This window comes from Gobio gobio (genome assembly GCF_949357685.1).
Source record: "Gobio gobio genome assembly, chromosome: 15".
Lineage (NCBI taxonomy): Eukaryota > Metazoa > Chordata > Actinopteri > Cypriniformes > Gobionidae > Gobio > Gobio gobio.
The window spans coordinates 42,848,567-42,861,151 of NC_137108.1; the positions used below are offsets into that span (position 1 = coordinate 42,848,567).

At 37.8% G+C, this 12,585-nt stretch overlaps 1 protein-coding gene across 2 annotated transcripts in view; it reads right to left on the minus strand.

Annotated features, from left to right (window-relative positions):
• Positions 1-3,654: 3,654 nt before the first annotated feature.
• Positions 3,655-12,585, minus strand: part of LOC307139074 (synapse differentiation-inducing gene protein 1-like) — a 49,081-nt gene continuing 40,150 nt past the window's right edge. Inside the window, exons 1-2 of one of the 2 annotated variants that reach the window (XM_079837875.1) lie at positions 9,110-9,548; positions 3,655-5,533 (exon numbers count right to left, since the gene is read on the minus strand). In XM_079837875.1, the coding sequence (XP_079694001.1) occupies positions 5,384-5,533; positions 9,110-9,421 (462 nt within the window). In that variant the 5' untranslated portion in view covers positions 9,422-9,548 and the 3' untranslated portion in view covers positions 3,655-5,383. Of the gene's footprint in view, positions 5,534-9,109; positions 9,549-12,585 lie in introns of those variants that run through there. The other variant, XM_079837876.1, reaches the window with a different exon arrangement.

Genomic DNA, 12,585 nt, shown 5'->3' on the forward strand with positions numbered 1-12,585 from the left:
ACATTTGATGGAATGTTTCCAGGTTAAAAAATTAGTTCACTTCAAAATGAAAATTTCCTGATATTTTACTCACCGCCATCTCATCCAAGATGTTCATGTCTTTCTTTCTTCAGTCGAAAAGAAATTATGATTTTTGAGGAAAACATTCCAAGATTGTTCTCCACATCATTGACTTCCATGGCAACCAAAATGTTGAAGGTTCAAATCAGTGCAGTTTCAAACGAAGGGCTTCAGAGGCTCTGCACGATCCCAGCTGAGGAATAGGGTGTTATCTAGCAAAACCATCGATCATTTCCCCCCCCAAAAAACAAACAAAAAGATGATACTTTTTATTTGCTCATCTTGCGCTGCTCTGTGACGTGCCAAGGACACCGGAAAGGTCACGCTAGACATAGGCGGAAGTACCGCCCCTGTGTTTACAAAGTGCTCGTGTGAAGACTAATACAAACATACTTTAGCAAAAAAAAAAAGATAAAACAACGATGTTGGACGATCTTGAAGTTGAAGATGGAGTGTTTTTGGCTTGTATTAGTCTTAGCACTTTCGCTTGGGGTGGTACTTCCGCCTACATCTAGCGTGACCTTTCCGATGTGATTGCGCAATCTGAAAATGGCAGATGGTTTTGCTAGATAAGACCCTATTCTTCAGCAGGGATCACGCAGAGCCTCTGAAACCCTTCCTTTGAAACTGATTTGGACCTTCAACATTTTGGTTGCCATGGAAGTCTATGATGGGGAGAAAAATCCTGGAATGTTTTACGCCAAAAAGGTCATTTCATTTTGACTGAAGAAGGAAAGACACAAACATCTTGCAGGATGCAGGACAGATGCAGGAAACCTTTAATTTAACTGATCTGAGTGCTCAAAAAAAGGGTTTGCTCATGGATATTCAATCTCAGTTTACAGTGTAATCATTCCGGTCATTTCTAGTTTGGCGTTGCACTGATGGAGTGTCAATAGAGACATAAAACTTCTGCTGTTTGCATTTGTTTTAACCCATTTATAAACACACCTGAGCCAACTAATACAACTTCTCAGATAAACTTCAAAATTCAACACAATTTAGATGTAAGTGTGGCCTTTCTGTAGTCAAAAGTTTTACACACACCTCATGCCCACTTGAATACTCGGGCAAAATACAGGTTAGGTAGACAAGTGGTCGAGTGCAAAGACCATATGCAAGTTTGGGTGTTGTTTTTTTCTCTCTCCATGATTTAGGAGATTTTACTTAAGGAAGGAGATTAAACAAATTTAAGTGGTACAATAGCCTATTCAATTACTAAGCCAACTTTGCACCGATAATGGTAACTTCATAAAGTTAATTTAACTCGATGAAGTTACCGTTACTTGTTACTTATTATCATTCTCCTGAATGTACGTTTTTTGGATAACGTTTGCTAATGTATTTCTGTTTTATTGTGCACATTAATAACCAAGTTATCATATTACCAAGTTAAACCATTAATATAGCTAAGGTAAGCTAGTTTACCCACAGTCTGCCCTGGATATGGCCCTTGGGGGAACAGGCCAGGTGCCTCTGGAAGTCCATACTGCTGCGCAGGTTGACCTGAAGTGCTTGGATAGGTCTCAGAGGAAGGGAATATAACACTGGAGTACTCTGGAGGGTCCTGCAGTGTTGAAGACTTTTTGGGATCCATGTTTCTTCTTTTATTGCGTTTTTTCCTGCACCCTTAAAGGAATAAGAACAATCTGTACGTCTGTCTCTGGCGTGTAGTCAGGTGAAGATGGACCTGTTGTGTGTCTCAAGTTCCTCTTTTGGTGACTGGTGGTTGGGTTGTGCTAAGGGGGAGGAGTGACAAGAATTTTGACACAGATTTACTGTTTACTGTAACTTCTCCAGCTTGACTGCAGAGTGCAGATGCCACCTGGTGGAATCAACATGTATGAGTTCAGGAAAATGAAATACAATGACTGCTGAATGAACACATTTTTTAACTTCTTCTAAAAATCTTTTTTTTTTAAATCAAAATATGGAGTGTCCCAATTCCTCCTATCAGGTTCCAGTTAATCAAATCCTGATTTGCGTATTTGACAAACACTTTTAATTATGTTGAAGTTAGTTGATCACTGGGAACCAACTGCCTGTATTTGTGGGTTCCCTTTCGAAAGCTTCGGAACTCGTGCTGCGTCAGAAAGACGCTACGGGGAACGCCTCCAGCGTGACAGGTGTCTGAACTACTATCAAATCACGGCAATCCTATTGACTGGCGACGGCTTATGATGTCATCAAGGTGCGACCAGGAAGTATATAAGGTCGCCTTGCAAACATGACACTGCTTTTTCTTTTTGTCTTCAGGGACTGCTCTGTCTGAAATGCTTCAAGTTAGTGATGGCCAAATGAGGCTTTCTGAACCACTGAGGCTTTCCAGCCCATTGGTTCACCAAAAGGTTCATTTAGCTGAAGCCTCATGAAACAGTGTGCTCCCTAGTGACACCTGCTGTGCAAAGCAATGAATCGCACACAAATCTATTCATCCTGAGCAACCAAATTGTCATAGTGTGGGCACACCCTTTTTCTATTGCCTGTGTATTAAATAAAGTATTTTACTCTGCTTGTATTAACCTATGCACACACAACTCACACAAACACACAACTTTGTGTTCAACTATTCAGTAGTTCTTTGGGTTAGTGATGACAGTGAATGGCCCAAATGATTGTAAAGAAATTATTGTGTGTGCAGTGCTGATTGGGAGTGCAATAGTGCATGGAACTGGGAGGCTATACATATAATAATATATATATATATATATATATATATATATATATATATATATATATATATATATATATATATATATATATATATATATTCTATCTGTATTGTCTTTATTGTTTGATGAAACTTTTATCTTTTGTGTGAACTTTGTAAGGTGTCCTTGAGTGTCATGAAAGGCGCCTATAAATAAAATGAATAATAATATATATATATATAGTATTACAACTAGATATAGGCTCAGAATGAAGCAATGACGTATTCAACAGAAACCGAGGCCTCGTTTGTCATCGTCACGTGATTTTCACGGAAACGATACAAGCCTCGAATCGGGGCTTCATCTGGAACGCCCCTTTTTGCTCGACACAAGCTCCGGAGCCTCGCTTCAGATGTCCCATCACTACTTCAAGTTAAGATAATCCAAATTCATTATTGTATACACACGAGCCGTGTGTTTCTGCCTGGGATCAAGAGCATGCACAGTCAGCTTTTATCGAGTTGTTTGTTTGTTTGTTTTTATAAAGTGAGCGTTTGTCAATCCGAGATCGGGGCCTGCCTGCCAAACAGTCCCTTCAGACGAAGAAGCGGTGTGATGTTTGCAAGGCGCCCTTATATACTTCCTGGTCGCACCTTGATATCATCATAGGCCTGGAATATATATTTCCAGTCAATAGGATTGCCGTGATTCGATAGTAGTTCAGACACCTGTCACGCTGGAGGCGTTCCCCGTAGCGTCTTTCTGACGCAGCGTCTCGTTCCCTGTTCTCAGGGAACCAGGGTTACACACGTAACCGAGACGTTTGGTTGTTTGCTTGTCTGACGTGATTCACTTCTCTTAAGTTCTCAGGTACTGTAGGTGTTTCAATTTTTTTCTTTCTTTTAATTGGTAGTGTAATGAACTGCTCTGAGACGCAAAGGTTGAGGATCCAAACGTAGTATTTATTCAGAGGGTAATCCACAATCATAGTCAAAAACAGGCAAAAGGTCATACACAGGCAGGCAGTCCAAACAGCCAAAAAAGGCAGGAGAGACAGGCAAAAGGGTAATCCATAGAACTGACAAGGTTTATGTAGAAAGAGTGAATGAGGTACAGGTGTAGACAATGAGTGATGATGAGTCCGGACAAAGGGTTATGGGTAATGTAGTCTTTGATGGAATGACAGTCCGGGGTGGCGTGCCCTCTGGTGGTAATCACTGGGCACTCTCACTGGTGATTGTGACAGGTAATAATGCAAATTAAAGTTTTTATTCGCTTTGGTACTATTTTCACAAGCAAGGTGTACATTTTCTCTTTGCACTTTTGATGATGTTTTGATATTAGTTCTCTTTTTTCAAACATTTCATATTTTCAATTGTGTTAGTACAATACACAAAACCACAAAGTATCCTTTTCACTACACAAAATAAGTGTTTCATCTTTATAAATGTTTCATTCACAGTAACTGCCTTTCATAAAGCTCTTACTATCTTTTGATTTGCATCTCTTCTCGTATTTAATTCAACTGATCTTAATGGTTAATCAATGAATCATTTGGTACACCTATAGATTTCTTTAGATATTGATTCTATATAGAAATAGTTTCTACTTTGTTTGCAATTTCTAATATGGATAACCATATGTAATTATTTTTACCTTATAAGCTATGTATTTTAGATTATAACCACTATGTTCAAAGTGTGTGTGTGTGTGGCCTGGTAAACTCTACATTATGGGGACAAAATACCCCTATAAAGATGGCAATATCCTAAATCCTTGTCCTTGCAGGGGCATTTTTTGGTCCCCATGAGGAAAAAAGCTTATAAATCATACAGAATGTATATTGAAAATTTAAAAAATGCAGAAAGCTTTGTGTGATGGATAGGTTTAGTGTAAGGGGAGAGAATATACAGTTTGGACAGTATAGAAACCATTACGCCTATGTATACACTATGGGTGTGAGTGTGTGTTTGAATGAACATAGAGCAGAACAAAGTATAAGGGATGGATAAGACAGCATTTTACATTACAGTATGTATGCCATGTGATACTGTAAACAGATTACCATGGTAGAGAGAGAAAACCACATTACTGTAACTCACCCTTATAAAGGTCAACTACAGTAGATTTTAGTCTTTTGGTACAGTGATAACATTTACTGTATTGGCAGCAAACTCTGTTCTATGGCCCAGAACCTCATGGCCATGTCGTAACTTAATCACACCATGTGACCTTTTGAATAGACACTATTACAAACATTATGGATTCAATTACATAAGTTAGGTAATGTACGCGTATATTTCTACTTATGTGTCATCTGCTCAATCAGCGCAATTTCTCATTTAATCTTTCATGACTTTAGAACTTCAATGAACTTCATTTCACATGTGTAAGAAAAATTTTAATTTTACATTATAGTATTAAAAAGATATTTAGAGCTGTTAATCCCATTCTCTAAATCTACCCATAACAGTTTCTTTAAAAATATGTACTGTAATAAAGAAAAACATAACAGACATTATGTGTTGTTCATTATGAGATTTAATTGGCCAATCATTAACTGGTTTAAACATAATCAGTGTATGTTTTTAAGTACAATGACACATTGAGCAAATTACATTTTAAATGCGGAGTTTGTACTCTGCATCCAATTATTACAGCTCTAATAGCTGTTATCCATTCTTAAAAGCCACAACCTGTAAGACAATCACCAATACAATCAAAACAAGCCCAATAGCGACTCCAACATGATTCAGGGTGCGTGCCGTTTTGGAGTTCTTCTCGGCTAATGCTTGCTGTCCTGAGTGGTTGGCATTCCGTGTCTGTGAAAACAAAAGTGAAACATAATGTTAAGCAACAAGCAAACAAAATTATGATTTTTGAAATTGTATTTATTATAGCCAAGTCACACCAACATTTCATCAAATATATACGTTTAAAAAATTACATACAAAAAAAAAATTTGGTAGCCTACTAATACAAATTAAAGTTAATGCTAAAGGTTGCTGGAAACCTTTCATTTAACTGATCTGAGTGCTTAAAAAAACCCCTGTTTGCTCACGGATCATCATTCGGAGTTGTTTTCTTTGTAATTAGTTTGGCCAGTTCAGGCTGCTTTGCCAAGCATTGACAGGGTGTCAATAAAACATCTGCTGTTTGCATTAGCCGTTCAAACACACCTGAACTAACTTCTTCAAAATTCAACACATTTTAGATGACCAGCCTAACTGTAGGCTACTGTGACTGTGAAAACCATGTTGTAAGAGTGTCACATGCATGGGTAAGCAAAAAAATTTCACACACTTCATGCCTACTTGAATACTTGGGCAAAATACTACAGGAAATAGGCTGTCATGTTAACAAGTGGTCAATTTGGGGCAGGCCAATGATTTAGGAGGAATCATTGGCCTGCCCCAATTCACTTAAGGAAGGAATTAAACTAAGGTAAGTGGTACAATAGTTTATTCAATTATTAAGCCATTTAGTAACATCTGGGTGATGCAAGTATCATTTGCAGAGATAATGGTGTAGAATTATATGCTATTTCACTTGAAGTAACCGGTTCTTTGGTGATGCAATAAAGAAGGCAGAGTCGTGCGTGGGTAGAGAATAAACAATTAAGTGTTTATATATATTTCTGTTAAGGGAACATAGTGATGCACCCTGGTTTTCACGGTACATTGTGGGACCTTTTTAGGGAGCAAAGGTTTCAGTGCCCTGGAAGGATTTTGTGATTGAGACAGCCCTTAAAATGGCCGACTAGGGAGCTGATTGAGACGCACCCAAGCTTTGTTTGTGTAACCACTGTTTGGTTAGTTTTTTTTCCTGTTCCTGGTCAAGTTTAGTGAAGTTAAGCCAAGTTAAGTCTTTGTGTATTTAGTATTTAGTTCATGTTTGGATTAAACTGCACATGGGTTCTCACTACGCTCGCCTCAGTGGACTGCTGTTACAACTATAGCCTACATGTGTGATGGCAATTTTTATCTAACCCCATTTTTTTTGCAGAGTAAAAGATAATTGTAAACAGAAGATTATTTGTTTTTATTTGTACCTTTTTGTTTCATCTTTTAATAACTTGTTAATAAATGTATAATTCAAACATTGAATAAAAACGATTAAAATATTCATTAAAATTTTTTTTTTTTTTACACACACAATCAGTATTAATGCTTCACAAATTAATTGTACTGATGTTTTGAAAAATAAAGTAGGTCTAAACATTATGCTACTCAGGAATTTAAAACTGATAAGTTAATTAAATGTTATAAAGTGTGAGTACATTTTACTTAGAGAAAGTATTTATAACTTTCCATCATCATTTCTAAGAATGTGAAGAAATCCCCTCTTCCGACCATCAGAGGGCTCCCTCACCAGAGTGTTGACTTTCTTACACTCGCACTACATTTCCCATCAGCCCCGCACCTGGCACTGATCAGATTGCCCAGCTGTAGCAAATCCGCTGGCCTATTTAAAAGGTTATGCTGCGTTCCAGGCAGGTTTTTGAGCCCGTAAGTCGCGACTTCAAACCACGACTCACGACTTTGTAGCGTTCCAGGCAAAGTTACGTCAAACTGCCTGAGCGCAAGGAATTGTGATAGCTAGATGTAAGCAAAGCATGGCGGACCGTAGCATGGCATTAGTTCACCCAAAAATGAAAATTAGCCCGTGATTTACTCAACCTCAAGTCATCCTAGGTGTATATATGACATTCTTCTTACAGGCGAATAAAATCGAAGTTATATTAAAAAAGTCCTGGCTCTTCCAAGCTTTATAATGGCAGTGAATTATTGTTTCGTCCATAAAAGTGCATCTATCCATCATATAACTGCTCCACACACAAGGGGTTAATAAAGACCTTCTGAAGCGAAGTGGCGTGTTTGTGTAAGAAATGTATTCACATTTAAAACTTTATAAAGTAAAATATCTAGCTTCCGCCAGATCTGAAAAAAAAAAATGTAACTGTGTTCAATGTTGTCAGACGTAGCCTAAGCATTTTGAACTGCGAGAGGCACTACACTTTGTAAGTTGAATACGGAAGGCGATCTGGCGGAAGCTAGATATTTTACTTTATAAAGTTTTAAATATGGATATTTTTCTTACACAAACCCATCGCTTCGTTTCAGAGGGCCTTTATTAACCAGCCCGGAGCCGTGTGGAGCAGATATATGATGGATAGATGCACTTTAACAGACTTCATAAACGAGGCAACAATTCACTGCCATTATAAAGTTTGGAAGGGTTTTTTTTCAATATAACTCAGATTTTATTTGTCTGAACGAAGAATGTCATATACACCTAGGATGGCTTGAGGGTGAGTAAATCATGAGCTAATTTTCATTTTTGGGTGAACTATCCCTTTAAGCTGACTCTTCCCCTTTCCTTTCTGCGAAGTCTTGTTTTGACACAGTGAACAACTCTTGAGTGGCTATTCCTGTTTTATGGAGGTTATGACTCTGTTGTGTATCTCGTCTAGGATTCTCTGCTGTCTCGGACTTGTGTCTACTTTGCTGTGTATTCCGGTGCTTGACTGCTTCCTGTATGACTACAGTTAATAATAGCTAATAATAATTGTTGTAAGGGTCTCCAGTGCCACACCTCTTTCGAAGAGAAGAGAATACCCATCCATATGGATTTACCAGCAATGAAATTACATGGCAATTATCTCTACAAGAATGATCTCTATAATTCATAATGCTTACATATTTGTGTGACCACAAGCTCAAGTTCTACCTCTGTTTAGTAGTCACCTGCATCTATCTTTTTTTAGTTATGAAATTAAGTGAACTCAACCTGGCAGAGACATATTTATATTTAAGCTCTGTATGTCAAGCTAGTTATCACTGTAGTATTCAAAAATAAATTGTCACTACAATAATTTTATAATAGTGATTTAATATAGAATAAATTTAGTAGTGAATCACTCATAATGTGTGGGATCAACGAGCAGATCAACAACACATATATTTTTCCAATTGTTTTTTTTTTAAATAGATGTTTCCATTTATAAACAGATGTCAGTGCAGAATAATCCCTCTATACATAAACAGATGTCAGTGCAGAATAATCCCTCTATACATTCTCCAAACCACAATACAAAATTATGACCCCCCCCCCCCCCATTGATGAAAATTTAAATTGATAGAGGCTTATAATATATGCACTTTTCCATTCAGTATAAATAATTAAAAATGTTCCCAATGTTTTTTTCTTTGCGTGCCTTAAAGGGTTATGATAAATAAATAATTAATGAACAAAATAATTATTAACCTGATGATTATCAAGCTCCTTGCTCTTTATATATTTGATTTTTTAGATTACCTAACACTAAATTGTAAACCATGGTAAAGACATGCCTAAATATTCATAAATAAAAGTAAAGTACATGGACTAATACTTACAGACAAGGAGAAAACCAGTGCAGCGATGCCCAGAGGTAAGCAGCAGCACAGCATAGTAAAGATGGAATAGCACAGGTATTCTGGCTCTGGATTAGCCAGTGGAGCGGCGGTCACAAAAACTGTAGGCTGCATGGTGACCACGGGTTGTCCTGGATATGGCCCTTGGACATAGGGGCCCTGGGGGACTGGCTGGCTTGGAAATGAGGGAGGGTATCCAACAGGATAGTCCTGGTATGCTGGTGGTGCAGGCTGCATCATTCCTGCTTTATCAGATGAATTCCAGGCACCTGTAGGCTGCTTGCTGGGATCCATTTTTCTGATTATTAGCTTTTGAATTGAATTGTAATTTCCTTTGCCTTGTGCTCTGCAGAGACGTATGTACAGTCGTACTCCGGTTCAGACACTGGCGATGTAGGGAGCAGCAAATGGGGTAGTGAGTAGGGGAGTGGCTTTTGGCACAGTTCCCATCTTACTGTGTGACTGTAGTTGATCTTGTGATCTCACAATGAGCATGAGGAGAGACATGAATAATCAGGAGGATCAGTTGGATTACACTAAAAAAAGAGGTCTCAACTAAATTTAATCACTTTGCTGTATGTAAAAAGGATGGCTACTAGTTGCTCTCCCAATGTGAATTTGCCCGGTTCCAGAATCAAATCACTGAGGGTGTTTCTGAAATTACTGAGGGTGCTTGAAGATCGAAATTTTATTGTTTAATGTTATTTTTATTTAGTATTATTATGTTTTATTATTTTTCATAATTATTTGTATAATGTACAATGTAAGTCAGACAGTGTTGAACATTGTGTCCCAAGGAGAGACTTGGATGAGCTATATCTGTTACAGGAATGTGCATACTTATAGAACATGTTTCCACTGATGCACACAGTAGCATGCATCTGTTCTATAATGTATTGTCAACTGATTCTTTATAAGGAAAGTGGATTGTGCAACTGATGTAAGCATGATGTATACGCTCTATTTTAAACATAGGACGCATGTTTCTCTTCCTTCTAAGGAAGTCTCTTCCAAGTGAGATCCTCTGTTAGTAGTATATATAATATTCAAATTGAGTGTCCAGCCTCAGAGACGAGACGAGGAGAGACGAGGAGACTCAGAGGAGAGACGAGACGAGATGAGAGATGGACGAGGGACGAGGGGAGGATGAAGAAGGGAGAGGGGAGAGAAATGGAGGAATGGAGAAACATATAGCTGGCATGAGACAATAACTTTTCAATGTCTCAACTATGTCTGATATATAAAATAATAAAAAGAGATCTCTTGGCAAATTACTGGTATTCCGGTCCTGTGATTCAATCATAACGGGGACAAAAGCTGAATTTTCAGATCTACAATTGGCGTCACACGAACAGGATCTGCATTTCAGGCATTTATCATCAGGTAAGACATTTTCTTTTTCTTAAAGATTCTAAGTCTGCCTGATGATATATAAACTGTTGAGACAGTGACTGAAACTGCTAAAAAGAACTGTGTTATTTTGAAATACCAGTTGTGTTGCCAATGAATATGTGTCAGACATAGTTACATTTTAAGTAATTTAATTGGATGTGATTTACTTGAGTTGTTCTGATCAGCATTCTGACCTCCAAAATATTGAATGAAGCTGGGTTTAAAGTGGATTCTTTTGTGCAAAAGACTACTTTGTCAAATTTTCGGGAGATTAATCCGTAATGCGATTTAGCAATTAGTTCGTTGTGACTGTAAGGTGGTCGGAACACGGCGAGACTGCAGTTTTGTTTTATTTTTAAATTTTGTTATTTTTGGGCAGAGAAAATCTCTAATGTGTCCTTCGGGCCTTAGAACCGTGCTTAGAAGAAGTACGGGGAAGTGCAACGAACTGTGAGATTAAAGCGGTTTAAAGTGGCGGGTCTGCGCTAAAGGTTGCGCAGCTTTAGAAAGCCCTAAAACGTTTAAACACGCTAAAGGTATAAGGCGCCTTGATGAATAAAAGTGGCTAGAATCGTTGGCCTTCTGATTTTGACAGTAAAGCTGTTCAATATTTGGGGAGGAGACTGATCTGAGTTCAACTGAAAAGAAAAAAGAAAAGAAAAAAAAAGAGAAAGGATTTATTTGAGTTAAATTGAATTTTAAAGTAAAATACAATTGAAAATATATGAGTTAACTTTTAACTGTTTGTTTTTCCTTTCCTCGAGTTTCTCAAGTGTTCATAAGGGAGAGCAGCCCCTCCCTTTGGAATTCACCCTGTACCCTTCTCTCTCTTCTCTCTCTTCTCTCTCTCTCTCTCTCTACACACACACACACACACACACACACACACACACACACTTATAAATAGATAGCCTGCTGTTTCTCTAGTTCACATAGAGAAATATACAAATTATTTTCAAAATGGCTGCAAACAAAGAAAGCATCTGCAAGATACATTTCTAGATGAGATCAAATGACAGAAATGTCTGGTGTTAATATATATATATATAAAATATATAAAAAAAGGAAAAAAAAAGGAAAAAGAGAAAAGACAAATATAAACAAAGATGCAGTCGAAAACATGCAATTTCTGGTTAGGCCAGAGTAAAAAAATTGTAGTAAAACTATGTTAAAAGTTTATGAAAATGCAGTCCTGGGGCATTGTGGACTTTGCCTCAGTGGGTTCTCTCTCATTCATAGACAGCTGAATGCTATTTGAGCCTGTGCTATGAGTGATACGTTATTTATAGTAAAGCACAGTGTTTCAGTTGGAAATCATAGACACAGAGATGTTAAAGAAATTATACTAGGCAATTGATAATTAAATGTTTCAAGCAAAACTCATTCACTCAATCTTTCAAATGAATACAGACCTTAAATGATATAAGTGATCATTTTGGATTAGTTACTCTATGACCAGTAACTTCTTTGTCTCATCTTTGTCTTCACCATGTACAGGGCAGATGGCTCCGGTTACAGATGAAGCAGAACTTTACTTTGAACGGATTGTTGTAATAACTAATTGATTTAAGTTATTAATAGTGCTGTTATTAATCTGTCTCCATGTTTTGAAACTATTAGGCATTCCAAATGGTTCTGATGGCTCTTGAATGCAATTCCTTGATTCTGTTGAAGAAAATGCCTGTCAAAGGTTTCGTAATGGAAAGAGTGGTTACCAGTGAGCATGAGGTGATTTCTCAATGACGGATAAGATCCTCTATGGCCAAAAAGGGGACAATCTAAGGCAGAGATTTTACCGCCGCTACTGGGCATCTCCTGAAGGGAGGTGTGATTGTGAGATGTGTATGAGAGTGAGAAGATGTTTGTAAGGCCAACAGCATCATTGAAGGGAGAGCTGTGAGAAGTTACAGTAGTCTGCCCTAGAAATGTGAGCTCCTCCATACCAGATCACCAGCAACCACATTCCTTGGATGGTGTGACTATGCAAGGGGAACACCTGGGAAAGATGATCATTCATAAAGAGATAAGGGGAATGGGTTTTCAAGAACCAGCTGAGACCATGAGGG